Source organism: Sycon ciliatum, chromosome 8 (assembly GCF_964019385.1).
Source record: "Sycon ciliatum chromosome 8, ocSycCili1.1, whole genome shotgun sequence".
Taxonomy (NCBI): domain Eukaryota; kingdom Metazoa; phylum Porifera; class Calcarea; order Leucosolenida; family Sycettidae; genus Sycon; species Sycon ciliatum.
The window spans coordinates 12,756,196-12,775,786 of record NC_088650.1 but is presented as its reverse complement, the minus strand read 5'-3'; the positions used below and the strand labels follow the sequence as shown (position 1 = coordinate 12,775,786).

At 47.4% G+C, this 19,591-nt stretch overlaps 1 protein-coding gene across 2 annotated transcripts; it reads right to left on the bottom strand.

Moving 5' to 3' along the window:
- Nucleotides 1-3,342: 3,342 nt before the first annotated feature.
- Nucleotides 3,343-19,498, bottom strand: LOC135823716 (folylpolyglutamate synthase, mitochondrial-like). Of its 2 annotated transcripts, none has more exons than XM_065336561.1 (17): nt 19,316-19,498; nt 17,201-17,332; nt 16,056-16,109; nt 15,645-15,709; nt 14,841-14,955; nt 13,706-13,783; nt 13,092-13,153; nt 12,146-12,248; nt 11,601-11,678; nt 11,030-11,081; nt 10,676-10,765; nt 10,050-10,226; nt 9,106-9,203; nt 8,186-8,235; nt 6,505-6,583; nt 5,711-5,777; nt 3,343-4,253 (listed from the first exon to the last, which is right to left on the bottom strand). In XM_065336561.1, exons 1-17 carry the CDS (start codon nt 19,397-19,399, stop codon nt 3,898-3,900), a joined length of 1,740 nt encoding a protein of 579 aa, XP_065192633.1. In that variant the 5' UTR covers nt 19,400-19,498; the 3' UTR covers nt 3,343-3,897. The 2 variants fall into 2 exon arrangements, with proteins under 2 accessions (XP_065192633.1, XP_065192634.1); XM_065336562.1 differs by having other exon boundaries at nt 10,050-10,217.
- Between the last annotated feature and the right edge of the window lie 93 nt (nt 19,499-19,591).

Sequence of the window (19,591 nt, the reverse complement as noted above, 5' to 3'; positions counted from 1 at the left end):
CCTCCTTCCTCCAGGACTCTGCTTTTTGGCTGAGGTAGCCATCCACAAAGCCAGAGGTGCCAATAGCTGCTCCAAGAAAGCGGTGACCGTCGTCGGTGATGGTGACACCAGTACTCTCGAAGATTCTGCTGGCTTCTTCGAGGTGCGGTGGCTTGACGACCAGCACAGACTTTGATGGATTCGGCTTGTATCCGTACAACGGACCCCGCTGGCAGAGAAGGTCCCACCATGCTCGCAGGCGGATGATCCTCCCCGCAGCTGACGAGTCGTCCACATACCAGAGCTGAGTGGCCTTCGCTGCTGACAGGGAACGGATCAGTGGAAGAATGGCAACGGCGTACATGGGCATGGCTAAAGGATCACCCTGGGTTGTTCCTTCAGCCGACATGATAAAACTACCTCCAACAAACAGCTTGGCTGAGCAGCGATACGTGTTGATAACTACTGTGGCTAGGGATGGGCAGAGGTGGCGCAGGTTGTGTAGACAGACTTCCCGGTTAAGCTGATTGAAAGCATTTGTGGCATCCGCCATCAACACTGCTTCGGTGTCGTCTTGGTCAAACATCTGCTGCATTGCATGGATTGCGGCCTCAATGCCGCATTCCTGTCCAGCACACAATTGGAGACTTCCTGCCGCTTCCTGGATGTCGCTTCTGATGAGGGCAAGGATGGCTTTGCCAATGATTCGTCTCACCACTTCGCCTATGCCGATTGGGCGAACTCCTGGGTCCTTGTCAAGCGGGATAAGCTTGGATGCTACGTACGCCTCCAAGGTGACTGGGTCAACATGCTCTGTTGCAAGCCGTCGAGCAGAGGCAGCCAGTGCATCACATAGCAAGTCTGATGCTTCCGAGAATGCCGTACACATCCATCTCCACGCGTCTGCATCAATGCCAGATGGACCTGCTGCTCCATGAGTGTTAAAAACCCTTTGAGCACGCATGACGTATTAATACGTCACGTACAGTGTCACTGCACCCACGCATGACGTATTATTACGTCGTGAGTGTACATAGCGTACAAACGCGATTTGCATGAACCGCGTGAGTTCAAACTATCGTAACTCGGTCAATTCTTGGCCGATTCTCACGATCGAAATATGTATCTGCAAGAGAAAACTCTCAGCTTGCGATAGAAACAATCGCCGAAGCGATACGACCCCGGGTTGTTGAGATATGCGACTCGACACGGCAAATTCAAATCGATTTTTCTGCGAACTCTGCAGAACGCGTATTTTCCATTTTCGATCATTTTCGCGCTATCTGCTGCCATGGAAACTAGATTCAAATGATGGCAGCGGATCTGGCGAGCCCTCAAAAAAATTTGAGCTCGATACGAGCAAGGAGAGTGAAATGGCAGCTGAGGATTTGATCTCCTGGCCGTGCTCAAGTCTGTCGAGCGCGTGCGTCAAGTTTGCCAGACTGTAGCATGGGCTTTTGGTGTCGCTCCGAGCTGAGCTTGGAACTATTTTGTTCCTCGTCTCAAGACCTTTGCAGGAAGCTCAAGATCGTGGAATTCGTCCAAAGAAAGGTAAAGTTAGTTATCGATCCTTGAACAGCTACTACTTTCATAGGAAAAACGCGATTTTTGCAGGTGTTGACGTGGGGCGGCATTCAGGTAGCGTCGTGCTCAAAAGGTTAAGGGCAGCTCTCCGCCTGAACCGTTTCTCGGTCTAACCCAGAGAATCTTGTTGGATGCGGTGTAGGTGGAGCGTCACCATCTAGCAACGCCTCCATGGACGCGGGTGCAGGTGGGGGATGCTTCGCTTCCAGTATCTCCCGGACAGTGTAGTCACCTGAAATGTCATCCAGTCCCAGCACACCAGGAGACTCCCCAGCGGAAAGTGATCACACAGCGAAAAAATGGGAACTCCACGATCGAGTAAAATGAAATATCTGGAGCGGGACGCAATTAGACGCATTTGGGGCATTTTTCGTACTGTCGCTGCGATCTAGCGCTGGATAGACGGTGTGCTGGCTATCATGATCAACCTCATTCTCTTCCTCTCGCGGAGACCTTTCCAGGAAGCCCTAGATTGTGAGGATTGAGTGAGTAGAACTGAAGCTATGGTCCAAGGAACACGAAAAAATGCAGAATTTTGAAATTTTCCTGTGGCTCTTAAAGGGTTAAAAGTAGCAGCAAACAAGCCTTGATTGCCCTTGTTGTTCACGGTACCGTTTTGCTATCATGCAGCATCGATCGTTTGGAAACCTTTATCACGACCTCCGTCAATGGTGCTAGTGGTTTATCCAATAGAGGTATGAAAATGCTTGTTCTCAAAGCATCTGATGATCATGTGCATGTATTCCCGAACTTCGCCTCTATTTGAAAACAAACCCGGTGTCGGAATGAAGAAACCGAAAAGCGCAAGCAAAGAAGGCAATGGTGAGTGGCAAATCCAGTCAAGTAAATAGCCTACATCAAATAAAATAAAATAATTTATTAATAGGAAAATCCGATCAGAAAATAAAAGAAAAGAATCATGTATTGCCACTCCAGCCACAAAATTTTTGTAGAGTAGTGCTGCAGTCACAATCAACGTGACCAGTTTTAGCTGTGTCATCCTGCAGTCATACAGAATAATATAACAAGAGTACATAAACCGTTAGTTTATGTACTCTTGTTAATAATGATAGGAGTAGAGTAGTGGAAGCCTGAGGACGTCAATCGCCAATGGTCATGCGATGCCGTACAATCATGCTCTCTCCTGCTCTGCAAATAGTAGTAGTATTGACATATCCGCGGCAAGCCGCTTATGTACAACGGCATGGGAGAGGATAACAAAAAATGAAAATATATTGTTGGGGAAATCCACGCTATTATCGAATATTCAACAATGACGGGTGTGGGGTTATACCAAATTCCCATAATGTGGAAGTACGTTATTATTGTTGAAAGCACTAGGCGATCTGCACTCTACAATGTGACCTGTGCGATTATTATCGTTAAATGATTGCCTGCAAATAGCCATCCTAAATCTCCTTGGGGCTCTCTGCAAAAATGACTATCGGTCTGTAGGGGTATACAGTCGCAGCAGCAACAACGACGACATCACCACCAATCCACCGACTTGTCTTATTGGCACGAGTCACCACCACCAACAACAACAACAATAACAACAACAACAAGAAGAAACAGCAGCAGCAGCAGTAGCGGCAACAAAATAACGGACAATAGTACAACTGTAGCCGTAAAGATTTAAACCCATGCTGGTTCTTCTGCACCCAGCAGTATTGTGCGTGCTATGCTGGTAACACTGATCAGAAGAACACCGCAGCACAATGAACCACTGCAACACAGTTACCTGGTTACACAGAGCACGGAACTCAGAACAAAGTGGAGTAATTTCGTATCTACCTGTCAAGTCTAATAGGATGGAAACGTCAAAGGAAGACAAATCAAGGTAAGACATGTGGATGGAAGAGGACAGGGATGCTGCCAGAGCAAACAAGGATTTTAGCCTTCAAATATTAATTGTTACATGATGCCATGACTCCCAAAAGTCGAACACAAAAAAGCACAAAGAACTATCCACAGGACAGCAAGCTAAACGGGTGCCTGGCCAGCCAGGACGCAGTTGGGAAAGCACAAAGTGCAGGTTATTTCCCTTCAGGAAGACACAAGGAGCAAAGACGGAAAAAAGGTCAACTCATAAAATAATAGAACTCTTCTTTCCAAGCCGGGAACTTCTAGTATCAATCAAATTTTTCTCGTATAAGGGATAATTAGATAAAAAAAGATGGGCAAATGATTTATTTATTAAAGCAGAGCAATATCCACAAGACCAGGCCAGCAGAAAATTGATGGAAAGAATTTGACACTCTAAGAGCAGAGAGCTCCTGATATCAACCAACGAAAATGGATGACACTATCAGCATAGACAGTCACACGATGACATCAACGTTCGCTGGGGTCAATATTACAGCAGTCACGCAGAACGGCTAGCGCAGTACCGACCAGATGCAGGCTGCCCACGACCAGGACCTGTACGTGATCCGCCGACTGCAGCGCTGCGGGCAGCCGAGTGTCCGGCTGCGGCCCCGTCAACTGGAACGCGTCGTTCTGGTGCCGGCACAGCCAGAACAGCGCATCCTGCACGCACGGCAGAACGGCGGTCACGGGCCGACATCCAGGGTCGGTGCTGTCCTCCGGCGGTGCAGGCGTCGCCTGCTCATGCAAGGTATTCCATGCGGACTGGTTCTTACGGCACAATGCCATCACGCCGTCCGATGTCACCATTCGATTTGTCATGTCTGCGGAGCATCGAGAAAACACAGAACCCGTTTCCGGAGTATACGCCACAGTTTAATCACTCATAATTCACCCGAAAGATCAGTGTGGCTTACCGGTATTACGATAGTCAAACGAACCGTGAAATACAGGGTAGCTTTTGTGACAAAAAAATCAGGGCGCGGCTTATTCTCCGGTAATGCGGTACACAACAAGCCATAGCATGGCATGTGCAGGTAGTTGCTATCGCTAGCATTAGCGCAAGGCAGGCCGCAACATTCCAGTTATCACTGCACTGACAACGATTGGTACTGTCACTACCGTAAAAGTCCGTAAATAAGTCCGTATTTTACTTTCGAATTTAGTGACCACAACCGTAGTAACTTTCGGGCAGGTACTGACTTTCGGGCACGAACTAACTTTCGGACCTGACTTGTGTGTAGTGGAGAAGTCACTTTCATGTCGATGTACATGCTACGTGCTGCATGTGCGCACCGTACCGGTACTTATTTCGGGCAGTATGTTTATCGGGCTTGACTTGACTTCAACAGACAGAGCTAAAAGAATAAAGGGGGTATTTCTTTCGGGCAGGTACTTATTTACGGACTTTTACGGTACTTTGCACGTTAGGCTGCCAGTTTGTGCTGGAGAAAAACAAAAAGGTCTGAAATGACTGGACAATGCAGCCAGGAAAGCAATAGTGCTGCTGTCGGCTCATGGGTCAGATTTCTTTGGCCACAATTGTGCATGCACAGTCCTGCCCAATGAAATCCAGTCGCATCACTCAAGTTTGCACCTTGCACCATATAGCAGCACAGCGTTATAGGCTATTCATACTACGTTACAATATGCGTCACGTTTTGGAATACGACGTACTGGCAGACGTCGTTTTCATGCAAGTGCATTCACACAGGCACGCACACGCTGCTCGTACAACTGTGTGTACAGCTTCTTTTGGACACAAACTGCTGGGAACGACAGAACGAAACTCGGTACAGGGGTCTGGATATGTCGTCTATGTTTTCGTATCAGGGGTATGATTTTCCCGCCACGTTCCATGTTGTCATGGCTATCCGGACGAAAACGTCACGTACGCCACGTTCTGGGCGTAGTGTGAATGGCCCATTAGCAGGTCTAGGGCTGCACAACGCCCGGCACGTACTTGAGTGACTCGACTGGATTTCATTGAGCAGTACGGTAGTACACGTTAGAACCTTCAAACCTGCAAATCATGGCTGGAGATACAGTGGAACCTGTCTAAGACGACCGCTCATGGGACCTTCAAAATGTGGTCTCCTTATCCAGGGTCATTTGACTGGAACTAGTGTCCCTTGGTCTTGGTTTCAGTGGTCTTCTAGGACAGGTGGTCGCCTTATCCGAGTGGTCTCTTTGACAGGTTTTACTGTACACACGTGAGATGAGAACAAAATACGTGCCGCGCGTTGTGCAGCCCTAGACCTGCTAACGCTGGGCTGCTTACCTATTGGTGTGCTCGGCCCGGTGACAGTAAGGTTGGGACAGAACGCCGCCGCCTGAATGCCCGCATCCTGCAGCACGGCACAAAGCACAGTGAGCAGATTACAACACAAGTCAGCAGCGTGGGAATAGTCAAATCCCACGCTGCAGTGAGCAGATTACAACACAAGTCAGCAGCGTGGGAATAGTCAAATCCCACGCTGCAGTGAGCAGATTACAACACAAGTCAGCAGCGTGGGAATAGTCAAATCTCAAATGACACTTAACCGACCAATTCAGGAATACGACCGTGCCGGGAACCATTATTATTCGGTGTTCTTATACAAGTAGTAGGTTGGTCAACTGATAAACGTCTTGCATAACAGGTTTAGGATCGGAGGCAGCTTCTGATGGGTGGTACGGCCCCAGGTCGAGCTCCCGAGGTATGGTTTGTCCCCAGGCCGGGCTCCTGAGGGGCGGTAAAGCCCCAGGTCGGGCTCCGGAGGGGTGGTACAGCCCCAGGTCAGCTACAGAGCATATCGTTCTGCTGGTTCTGCACATACTCGTACATGTCCCACGAAGACAGCGTTGGTCAGCTCACACAACTCATGCAACCCACAACCCGCACAGTAAACTTGAATGGCAATGCTGATGCATAGCAACACACGTTAAACTCATCAATACACACGGCTGTTCCAGCTACCCACCAGCAGCTCAAACCTTATCTGGTCGCCACCATTGCCAGAAATGCACAGATGAGCTTCACCGACTGAGGAAAAGCAAGTAGACGGTGTACTGTGGAGCTTGGAAGTCACTTACCCTGAGCGGTGCGAGCAGAGATTTGGGATCACGGCCTCCGGTAGCGTTGAATAACATTACCCGACACACGGAGCCGCCCCTGCAACAGCACAATGCAGAGCCACATTGCACAGGATTATCTGACCATAGCCAACAAAACACACTGGCGGGTGTCTGATGATCGCCTGGTCCGTGAAACTCAGAGCTATAACAAATTTCTCATCCTCTATTTCTTGTACTGGTGAGACACAAACAAATCATGGTTGGTGCTATACTCAGCTAGACTGAGGTCTCCGGATCCATAGGAACGCCACCACACTCAAGGATCAAAGGTACTAGGTGCAGCTGGTGAGACAAACCAGCACAGTAATGCTAGTACAGTGCAACCTGTCAAGGCGACCACTCGGATATGGCGACCGCCTGTCCCAGAAGACCACTGGCACCAGGACCAAGGGATGCTATTTCCAGTCACATGACCCTGGATAAGGAGATCACCTGGTGATAGAGACCAGATTTTGATGGTCCCTTGAGCGGTCGTCTTAGACAGGTTTTCACTGTACAGTGAAAACCTGTCTAAGTCCACCGCTCAAGGGACCTTACATATGCGGTCCCTGTGTACAGTTTGTCTTCTTATCCGGGGTTGTTTAACTGAAAATACCATCCTTCCGTCCTGGTTGTACTGTAAAACTCCCCAGATCCGGGCAGGTTGCGACCGAGCACTGTCCGTAGCTAGGAATTGCCCATAACTCAGAACATATGTACTTACTGGCATGCAAGAAAACATCTTTTATGCCAATTAATTAGTTTTTGGGGCCCTTTCCCCCGTTGAAATGCCAATTTGTATGACTCTAGATGGATCAGAAAGGTGCCCGGTACACGGAAGTGCCCGGATTAGGGACGTCCGGATCCGGGGAGTTTACTGTAGTACTCTTCTGGGATAGGTGGCCACATTATCAGAGTGGTTACCAGAGTGGACAGGTTTTTACTGTATTTGGTAGGGGTCAAAGGGGTGTACCGGGTACCCGGGTACCCGCCCGATAATCTCAGGTACCGTTAGTAAAAGGGTACCCGTTTGGATTTCGGTGATCCAGTCAGTATGGAGCAACACGGCAGAGATCGTGTATTCCAGGTGGGAGTCAATTATTTACAACTCCACTCTGGATGTCTGCATTGTTGTTGCATTTTCGCACCTAGTAGATCTACCTCTGCGACTATCAGACACCAATCAATTTGCGAATCACATTGTGATATCAAAATACAACCCGAGAACAGATATATTATATCTTGATTTATGTGAAAAATGCGCAAAAAATTAAACACGGCTGCTAAAGGGTACCCGTTAACCCGCCCGTTAAGAAAATTACCCGTTCGTTAGTTAAAGGTACACCCGTTTGACTCCTAGTATTTGGTTTCGGAATGCAGAGCTCTTCATGGAGGACAAGGGGGCAAGGAAAGGATACGACAAGTGTAGAAATGATGCAAATGAGAGTAGTAATGGCCTCGTATTACATGACCGGCCATGGCGCCCTTGTTCTACCGAGGTCTACACAGATACCCATTGCTCTGGGCCGAGGAGATGTCTGGATTAGTCTACATGTACATGTAGCTATCTAAGGATGAAGTGACAACAGCGGGTCTGAATGCGTTCTTACCAGAAGAAAACAACAGCAAGGGCACCGGATAGGGTGTTTTCCAGACTTACTTTTCCGTCATCTCCTCGGCAGCTGCTCTCTTGAACCACTGCGAACACGCCTGGCAACAGATTACAAGTAGATCAACAATTTCAAGTGGAACAAAGGCACACAGCAGCAGGTTCAGGGCCATAGCTCGAACATCTGTGGTCTTATTGACACAGCCCTACTGGAAAACAGGCGGAGAACAAAAAGAAACGAGGAAAAGGACAAAACATAGGGGATGTCTGGTGACAATGTGCCAGAGCATGTCCGTGGCGTGGTGACCATGTACCACCGGCAACCTCGTAGCCGCCATTTCGCCTATCTCAATTATGCAGTACCCATGACGGCTATTTTCTGGTGTGGCGACTGGACTGACCCACACGCAGACACACAGACAGTCACACAGACAGTCATACACACACACACAGACACACACACAGACACACACCATTGGACCATTGGACGCCCATCGCCGGAGGCGATGATAGCGATGCTACAGCAGAAGCCATAGCAGCTTGTGCTGGGATTGCACCATTCAACAGCTTGCAAGGCTGAAGAATTGACCGCCACTATTCAGCCTGGTCTACACCACACGGCTATAAAGTGGCTTTTTCTGGCCAGTGAATCCCTACTTTTTGGTCTTTTTCATTTTTTTCACACACACACATCACACCACATACTCCGGCATGCACTGGCTATTGGTAACCACCCAGGAGAATGAAAGAAAAGTCAGGAGGAGTCTGAGAAAGAGAAGAAAGACGTGTGTGACCATAATCGTCGGGAATCGAACCCGCAACCTATCGATTGGAAATCGCTGCACATACCACTGCACCATATGGGACACAGACACACACAGACACACAGACACACAGACACACACACACACACAGATAGACACCCACCCACAAAGAAAGGAACATGAACATTAGACCATCTGCCAACATACCAGTGCACTGCGAACCGTATGTGCTCCATCAAGATAGATTGTAACCTTTGGCAGCTTGACAACATCACATCTTCCTGGCCAGCGAACACTAGCAAGACCTGAAGAAAAAGACAAAGAAATTACACCAACAAGAAAACACACACTTGGAGATCGCTTTTGAAACTACAAACCAACCTTCAAAGGAGCACAAGGATGTTTTCACAGCCTCCCTGAAGCAGAGAGAAGCTGCAGGAGATAGCCACTTGATACTAATATAGAATCACATTGTAGAGTGATGAAATGTAGGGCCAGTTTCTGATTGGTGTAGGCAAGAACAAGAAAGGAGGTGTACATGTACTTCAATATGGATGTGACAAGAGTGCACTGGAGTCAGTTATGTCATCCTTTGTTGCATCGTCCTACCCTGGTATCTGAACAATTCTCAGCTGTTTTGGAAGAGTGTTCTGACATGCCAAATCGCCCTGACATCCACACTGTGATGCCAACATATTGGACGAGCTCGACACGTTCCGGACCCAGATATTAAAATTCTCAACAGACCGGACTAGGCGTGTTATGGTCGTGACAATTCTAGTACTGATGTGCTCTAGAGATAGACACGATAACCCGTGGTAGGCCCCACTCTCTGGGTAGACTGATAACTAGCTACTTCCTCCGGAAACGAAAACTTGGTCACGTTGATTAGACCTCTCAGTTCGGGTGATTATAGCTCTGAGCCATGGCGACCCTGAGTGAGACACAACCTGTGCCAGTTTCTTTGTAAAATAGGGCACGTACTTAAAAAAAAAGGAAAAGAAAAAAGGACCCTCATTGATTGGGAAGTATTTTAGTCCACTGAACTGAATTTATTAACCACAGTAACTTCTTACAATGTGAAGCACCTTCACAAAGTTGTTTCCGGGGAAAGCAAGTGAACCAGTAGAGACCAGCTCAGACAACCTTACCTTGCCGCATGCTGGGAGTGATGGCAAAGGACTGCGCCACCGGTACTGTGAGGCGCTCCGCTGCGTAGCTGGCATCCCCGGAGACATCGATCGACACCGACTCCGTTGGTTGCCCTACGCTGGCGGTCTGGACGCGGCCTTCAGGCGAAGACGATGCACCATCCGGTTCTAAGAGTGCTAAAACGAAGTACAGAAGCAGGCATTCAACACAGAGCTACATCCAGTCAAATTACAATACAGTTAGGTACCTCCTCCCGTACGTTCTACAACCTTTTCCAAGCTGGCCTGCTAGCACCCTCGTACTCACCTTTTGTTCCGTTGGCCTGGGTAGCTACTAGTACTTGAGCGCCCATATTTGCCATAGCTACCCAGGCCCTTTATCTTGCCGCCCTGACTCGCTCTTGCTCTCTTCCATAATGTAGTCGTTTCGTTCATCTTTGTCCCTGTCTCTTCGTCTATAATAAATGTCTTCCCACCTACCCGTTCCCGTTGTCCGTTGTGTCTGGGAGAGTAGCACCCTTTATGTACTCTACAATACAGTGAGAATCACACCACCATGGAGTGCAGATGCGTCATGCAAACGGCCACTTCGGGCGAGAAGTTAATGTCACCGTTCAACCTCGTACCTTCACGTCCCGTTCTCTGCAGCCAGGTTTTGCAAAGCTGAAGTGCCAGAGACGCGTTGTTCTGCTGGTGTTCACCTGCAAGGCCCACATCTGAAACACAGCACAGGTATAGAATATCCACATCACTTGTGAAATAATAGATGCCTGCTTCGAGTCAACCAAATATATGGTACATGTACACATACCCCTTCGCCAATAAAATCTGAAACACAGCACAGGTAAAGATTACCCGTGTCACTTATGAAATAAAAAGATGCCTGCTTCGAGCCAACCAAATATAATGCACACGCATCCGTGTGCAAATACATCCAAGCTAGAATGCACCGCTGTCACCTAAGCTGCGCATACTCTTACCTGGTAGCGGTGGAGGGTAGTCAGCCATGGGTGGACACACGTGTAGCGGCACCTGTGTGTCAAGTCAAATCCAGTGCACGAAGGCAAAACAATGTAAAACAATTCCGTTTCTAAAAAAAAAGAGAATCATCAACACAATGCACCACAGCTCTCTATGGCCTTCAGCCCAGAAAACAAAGAGCAACAAGAAAGCCATAGCCACTCAGCCCAGAAAAACAGAGAGCCACAAGAAAGCCATAGCCACTCAGCCCAGAAAAACAGAGAGCCACAAGAAAGCCATAGCCACTCGGCCCAGAAAAACAGAGAGCCACAAGAAAGTCATATTCAGGCCAAACAATCACCACGAACACAGCGCAGTGAGTTATAGAAATAGGACAAGACAAGCATCTAGGTTGAATAGACTCGGATAGAAAGCCAATGATTAATTTATAGTGAAGAAAAGGACCAAGGCACTACAAGTTACACTATTATGTCCACTAACATCAGCAGTTAATTGACAATCAGCTCAGCTCTTCCTTGGTCCTTTTCTTTACTATAAATCTAGGTTGAAAACAACACGGCCATAGCTTACTTCCACTGCCTTGGCCTCAGTCACTAGACTAGCCATGCCTTCATCAGCCTGTGGTGAAGTGAAGGCCACCGTCCCAGTCTGCACAACAGTGGGTGAAATAGACATGAAACATATAGTTATTTCAAGTGTGATTATTCCAAGGAACCGGAGTCACCGCAACCCCGTCCAACATAAATACACAATAGCTGGGACAAACACAAGGCCATTAACTGTCAACACTATGATTGTTACACACTAATGTTAAACTACAAAAACAGCACGGATCAAAAGTCATTTAAAGACAATATAGATCCTTGAAACGCCGTGAACCAAGATGACTGGTATCCTGCCTGACAGTGGTTGCCAGTGACGCATAAAAAACTATAGTAATATCTGTTCCCAGCAACCAATCCCTAGTGCCAGGTGGCACGTTCTATCCAGGCAAGTGGTCTGCCTGGTGCCGTCCATGTTCGGTCTTCACATGCAGCGGTCACTTATCATAAGCAAGTTTAGACTTGAGACTGGCTCACAGTGCACTACACTCCGCACGTACTCCGCACTCCTACCTTCATGATACCCGCCTTGTGCCATGCAATCTCTTTTAGCGTCTTGCCCAGCAAAGCAACATGGTCGTAACCAAGCGAGGAGATACCGCACACAACTGGGGGCCTGAACAGGCAGAGAAAGAGCCATGGAAAAGAGAGAGAGAGAGAGAGAGAGAGAGAGAGAGAGAGAGAGAGAGAGAGAGAGAGAGAGAGAGAGAGAGAGAGAGAGAGAGAGAGAGAGAGAGAGAGAGAGAGAGAGAGAGAGAGAGAGAGAGAGGCTTGGATAAGCCCATGCAACCATGAAGCCACACAGCCAAGCAATGGGCACTGCGATAGGCTACAGTTTAATGTTATTGTGATGTCATCCGTACACATTCTCAGGATGAAATGGGTGCTCTTCAGATGTAAAACACAATGCATCACCTGTTTTAGTCCCACAGGTTTGTATAATAATCTCTATGCACTTCAATCATCATTGTGCATCTGGTCTATTCGAAGCCATGAGGCATGAGCAGCGCTGGCATCGTGAGAAGGGGCATATCTGTGCGGACGGTGCTATCACATGACAGATGGGATATATTTCCAAACAGCGCTAACATCTCGTGCTCTTGTCAACAATTATCTGCTACATTATGATCGAATGTGCATAGCACCCCCACGCACACCACCCAAACAACATTACAGTAAGAATGGAGTGCCGAAGAATGAACAGGCTAGGATTTCACCAAGCACAGCATACCAATGTATACACTGTTACTCAACTGTGCATAGATGGTAGAACATGAAAATTAGAATGCCCTTGTAGGCTAGGAGGCTGATCCCCCCCCCCCCCCCCCCCCCCTCCAGTTCTTCGGCACCCAGCAGTCCCGTAGTGCATTTTGTTGCGCCTCAGAGTGTGCCTGTGTGATCACATGTGATGCCTGCGTGCATGCAGCTGTCACTACCTCAAAGCCAGGCCAGATCTTACGGTACAACGTTCGTTGTGTCGAACCGGCCGCCAATACCAACTTCCATGATGGCTACGTCCACCTATGATATGTACACGAAGAGAAAAGACAAGAAGAGATCTAGGATAGAGTGCAAGCAATGGATATTTCCAAAGCAAAGTAGTACAAGACAGAAGGAGAGGGAGAGAGAGAGAGAGAGGGAGGGAGAGAGAGAGAGATAGAGATAGACAGAGAGAGAGAGAGAGAGAGAGAGAGAGAGAGAGAGAGAGAGAGAGAGAGAGAGAGAGAGAGAGAGAGAGAGAGAGAGAGAGAGAGAGACAGAGAGAGAGAGAGAGAGAAAGAGATAGAGAGAAAGAGATAGAGAGATAGAGAGATAGAGATAGAGAGATAGATAGATAGATAGAGAGAGAGAGAGAGAGAGAGAGAGAGAGAGAGAGAGAGAGAGAGAGAGAGAGAGAGAGAGAGAGAGAGAGAGAGAGATAGATCCAGAATAGTATGGGCACCACTGGCAGAAGGTATTACTTATCATGGGGAGCACCAACAGAAGCAATGGGTCATGCATGATTCGAAGACCATTCAGGAACATTAGTGCACAAAGAGTGGGCACGCACACACACCATCCCTGACAACGCACCTTTTCTTGTAGAAAGACGTGAAACGACATTAGGTTCAGAAAGCGAAAGTACGGCGGAATCGAGCTGTCCATTTCACTCTGTGTAGCCACACAATCAAACATAGCACACATACACACACACACACACACACACACACACACACACACACACACACACATGCACACACATGCGCGGACGTGCCATGAAGAAGTTTGGATGGATTAGCAGTTGACTATAAAAATACACATAACTGAAATCCAAATTTGCTCGTCTATCAATCAAGATATAGTTGGATCCAAATCCCCCCCCCCCCCCCCCCCCCCCCACGAACACACCTCAGACCTCAGACATGCCCATCGCGGGAGCGATGATAGCGAACAGCTATGTTAGACATAGACATAGCAACTTGTGCTGGGATTACACCATTCAACAGCTTGCAAGGCTGATGAATTGACCGCCACTATTTTTAGCCTGGTATCCACCACACAGCTGTTTGAAGTGACTTTTTCTGGCCAGTGAATCCCTATTTTTCATTTTTCCATTTTTTTTCTACACACACCACATACTCCGGCATACACTGGCTGTTGGTAACCACCCAGGAGAATGAAAGAAAAGTCAGGAAGAGTCTGAGAAAGAGAAGAAAGACGCGTGCGACCATAATCGTCGGGAATCGAACCCGCAACCTATCGATTGGAAATCGCTGCACATACCACTGCACCATATGGGACACACATACACACACACACACACACACACACACACACACACACACACACACACACACACACACACACACACACACACACACATCAAACACAAACATACCAAATGCACGCACACACACACACACACACACGCACACACACACACACACACACACGCACGCACGCACACACACATGACCGGCTGGACAAATGCACCAGTAACCTCCCTCCATGCAGGACCTTGAGCCCGTGCGGTTCGTTATGAAGGTGTTCGAATGGATTTCTTTCGTACATACGGCCCGACTGCAAATAGGTGACACAGTGCAGTTTCAGTAGTCATACACAACCAAGTAAACAGAGGGGACCATCATATATGCACTCATACATACAAACACACAAACACACACACTCCCCTCCCAGACACGTGCCTAGAAGGGGCTGTCTTGCCTACCTTTGACTCCTGCAGTCGGTTGTAACACAGCCAGAAGTAGTCGCTGAACTGCCTATAGCTTAGTGGCTGTCCATTGAGACGGATGCGCTCTCGTACCTCGACCAGATGAGGAGAGCTGGGCAACACAACAAGGACACCAGGTACATTTCACTCAGAGGGACCATCCGGGTTTACAGATTTTTCTTTTCAAAACAAAGAACTTGAAAGAAGATTAATTTTACTTCATAGTACATGTATTATTCAGCTGCCAACTACCGACGGGACATCGTTTGGCACACTAAACGAAAGCCAGCAAAATATTGATTTCTAGCTTAAATTTTCAGAATGGAAAACCCCAAACACACCCACCCCCGAACAAACCGTTTCATATTAAATCAGTTTTAAGATGTAATTGGTAACCCTGGACGGCGCCTAAAACACCAGCACCACATCATCACCCTTCCCAGGTATAGAGCTGCAACTACTGCACATGCAAACTTATGGGAAGGGCAGTCTGAGTTAACGAATCTACAAAATTTAATCTACATGCACATCACTGTACCAAATTTAGTTATCAAGTGGCAGATCTCTACGTTAGTATGACTGTCATTAGCCACTTGTACGGACATTGAACCGGGAGCAGCTAGATGCGCCAAACACACTCGCCGCATGCACGCCAGAGCGCGCTCACGTCAGCGCCCTTTCTCTCCCTCTTGTGCTCGCACGCGAGGCTGTCTTTCGAGTGTTTGGCGCGGGTTGTTTGCTCTGCTTCCTCTCAGAGGTGGCTGCAGAAAACCATACAGCTACCACCAGTCCACAACTCACCTGAAGAAACCGGTTTTCACTCCATGCTTGCAAAGAATGCTCTCCACCATTGCACACGTTGAGCCCTGAAAGTAGAGGTACAAGGACAAACACATGGATGTGTATAGTCAAATTTCAGCATGGAGTGGCTTCAATTATTATCTTAGTCATGTGTCTAAATTAGTGCAGAAATTGATCATGGGTCAAGTGACTAAATTTGATCACTTTCTGCACAAATTTAGTCACATGACCATGGCGTGCAGTCCCTTGCCAGAGAAGAAGTCGGAATCTGTAACAACACTGACTGTCCATATATCAACATTACAACATTACAGACAAGGCTACGTTCAGAATCAGAAACACACACAAACACACACACACACACACACACACACGGCTGACACATGGAACCCTGATGCTCAATAGTCTTACCTTTCCCTTAGTCCCTGAAACGTGGATGATTGACAAACGTTTAAGATCACTAACCTACAGACGGGCAGACAGATAAACAAACAGAATGTGTGTTAGAGAGAGAGAGAAAAAAAATCAGGGGTCGGATTTCAGATGCCACCACTGTACATGCATTGCACAGTACTATGCTAGCAATCCACAGGCATCAAGGTAAATAACAGCTGTGTTCACTGGCGACTGATAAGAACCCTGTTGCCTGGGCATGCTCAGTGTTTGATAGCAATGTACTGTGAACCGCCCAATACCCGCGTCACTAAAACATTAACACGTCGAAAATATTAGGCAGTTTACAGCAGTGTCTGCTCCAGAGCCGGGTCAGCCACCTGGTTGGAGGGTACTTGGATCCGTTTGGAAAAAGAACACCGGGTCATCAGTGGCCCTGTTGGGAATACACACCAGGGAGTCCTATTATGTACAGCAGGGAGTACTATTATGTACAGCAGGGAGTACTATTATGTACAGCAGGGAGTACTATTATGTACAGCAGGGAGTCCTATTATGTACAGCAGGGAGTCCTATTATGTACAGCAGGGAGTCCTATTATGTACAGCAGGGAGTACTATTATGTACAGCAGGGAGTACAATTAGGTACAGCAGGGAGTACTATTATGTACAGCAGGGAGTACTATTATGTACAGCAGGGAGTCCTATTATGTACAGCAGGGAGTCCTATTATGTACACCAGGGAGTACTATTATGTACAGCAGGGAGTACTATTATGTACAGCAGGGAGTACTATTATGTACAGCAGGGAGTACTATTATGTACACCAGGGAGTCCTATTATGTACACCAGGGAGTCCTATTATGTACAGCAGGGAGTACTATTATGTACAGCAGGGAGTACTATTATGTACAGCAGGGAGTACTATTATGTACAGCAGGGAGTACTATTATGTACAGCTTCCTGATGTACATGTACATGCAGTAGCTGCACTTGAACGTACCCGCCTTTGACCCGGTTGGAAGAGTTGTGCCAGGTACACGTGTACCCGGTTGGTTTGAAATCCTAGAGCAGACACTGCACAGTCCTGTTATTTGTAACAGGAGCCATGATAAGGTGTACAAGGAAAACAGACACACACTGTACATACAACTGGTACCTACGGTCAGGCCCGTGCGGTTCATGTAACGTTCAAAGTCTGCAAGCGCGGCTCTCTTGTCGGTAACCGGATGCTGCCGTGCCTTCTCGATATCTGCTGCGTTGCTCTGAAGAGAGTTGAGTGCCAACACCGCCTCCTGCAACAGTGATAGAATATCATGCTATTATAAGAGTCTTCACAATATTCTACAGGTTCTAAAACATCAATAATGTTGACGCTAAGTACACTTGACAAAGTCCTCAGCAGTGGTGAGACCCAGCAAGGTTGAAACAGCTATGTCCAGAGTTATTGGTCGAACCAATCGCAATGACGTGTAGTGAACAAGGCATGTTTAACCCATCTATGTGCATGTGTGTGTGTGTGTGTGAAAGAGAGAGAGAGAGAGAGAGAGAGAGAGAGAGAGAGAGAGAGAGTGTGTGTGTGTGTGTGTGTGTGTGAGAGAGAGAGAGAGTGTGCGTGTGTGTGTGTGTGAGAGAGAGAGAGTGTGTGTGTGTGTGTGTGTATGTGTGGTGTGTGTGTGTGTGTGTGTGTGTGTGTGTGTGTGTGTGTGTGTGTCCCATATGGTGCAGTGGTATGTGCAGTCGATTTCCAATCGAGAGGTTGCGGGTTCAATTCTCAACGATTATGGTCGCACACGTCTTTCTTCTCTTTCTCGGACTCTTCCTGACTTTTCTTTCATTCTCCTGGGTGGTTACCAACAGCCAGTGTATGCCGGAGTATGTGGTGTGTGTAGAAAAAGAAAAAAAAGAAAAAAATGGAAAAATGAAAAATAGGGATTCACTTGCCAGAAAAAGTCACTTCAATCAGCTGTGTGGTGGATACCAGGCTAAACATAGTGGCGGTCAATTCATCAGCCTTGCAAGCTGTTGAATGGTGTAATTCCAGCACAAAGTTGCTATATCTAACATAGCTGTTCGCTATCATCGCTTCTGCGATGGGCAGGTCCGAGGTCCGAGGTGTGTGTGTGTGTGTGTGTGTGTGTGTGTCCCATATGGTGCAGTGGTATGTGAAGCGATTTCCAATCGATAGGTTGCGGGTTCGATTCCCGACGATTATGGTCACACACGTCTTTCTTCTCTTTCTCAGACTTCTCCTGACTTTTCTTTCATTCTCCTGGGTGGTTACCAACAGCCAGTGCATGGCGGAGTATGTGGTGTGATGTGTGTGCGTGAAAAAAATGAAAAGACCAAAAAGTAGGGATTCACTGGCCAAAAAAAGCCACTTCATAGCTGTGTGGTGTAGACCAGGCTGAATAGTGGCGGTCAATTCTTCAGCCTTGCAAGCTGTTGAATGGTGGAATCCCAGCACAAGCTGTTATGGCTTCTGCTGTAGCATCGCTATCATCGCCTCCGGCGATGGGCGTCCAATGGTCGTCCCATGGTGTGTGTACCATGCATTGTGTGTGCGCCTTCGTCTCCCCACCTCACTTCCTGTCTTTGTCTTTTTTAAGTCTCTATTGACCAGTTGTCTGTTCGTCGGTCTGTCTGTTTGTCTTTCTGTCTGATCGGTCTGGATGTCTGTCCGTCTGTCTGTCTGTCCGTTTGCCCGTCCATTTGTCGGTCTGTTTGTCGGTCTGTTTGTCGGTCTGTCTGTCTGACAGTTACCTACTCCTCGGTCAATGTACAATACACGTACACATCATTCATTACAAGTTAACTGCCAAGCCAGTCAAGTTGTAATGTTGGTTGGCAGCAAAATTGAATCAATGTTATTTGAGAAACATACAATCATGTAGATGATAAACATCACACGATGTTTCATGCTCGCAATGCTCACGCATGTGAGTATGGGCAACTTAATAGGGTTAGACATGCGAAGGGGTGCTTCTCCCCAAATTGCAGAGACTACACACACACACACACGCGCGCGCGCGTACGTGGTCGCACACACTGTACTCAGGGACACATGTCCCTGATTTGTTGAAATCGAAACATAAGACTGAAGTGTTGGGAATGTTTCACTATTTATAAGTAGGCGGTGGCTGGTGCCTTTCTAGCGCACGTGTACACAGTATGGAGCAGGGAATAAATTTGCTGTAATTACTCCACGGGTATTAAATCAGATATCAAAATTATAAATGTTGACTGGAAACTACACAATTGACAATAATTACTATTACCTGGTACGATTTGTGATCCGCAGACATCATGAAGCAGCGACCATGAATTGTTGTGCTCTGAAGTCTCTTTGCAACGTTCAGCATCGTACAGAGGGATTAGACGTCTAAACGGACATCCACTACGGAGACTGGGGGTCTCGCTCTCAGAGCTTGGGCAACAACCCAAAGAAAATTTGAACTGGATAATTGATTTGATTTTACATGTAAAATCAAATCAATTATTATTCGTTACGTAACAAAATGGCACCTTTTGATCAGGCAAAGTGTAGAAAAATT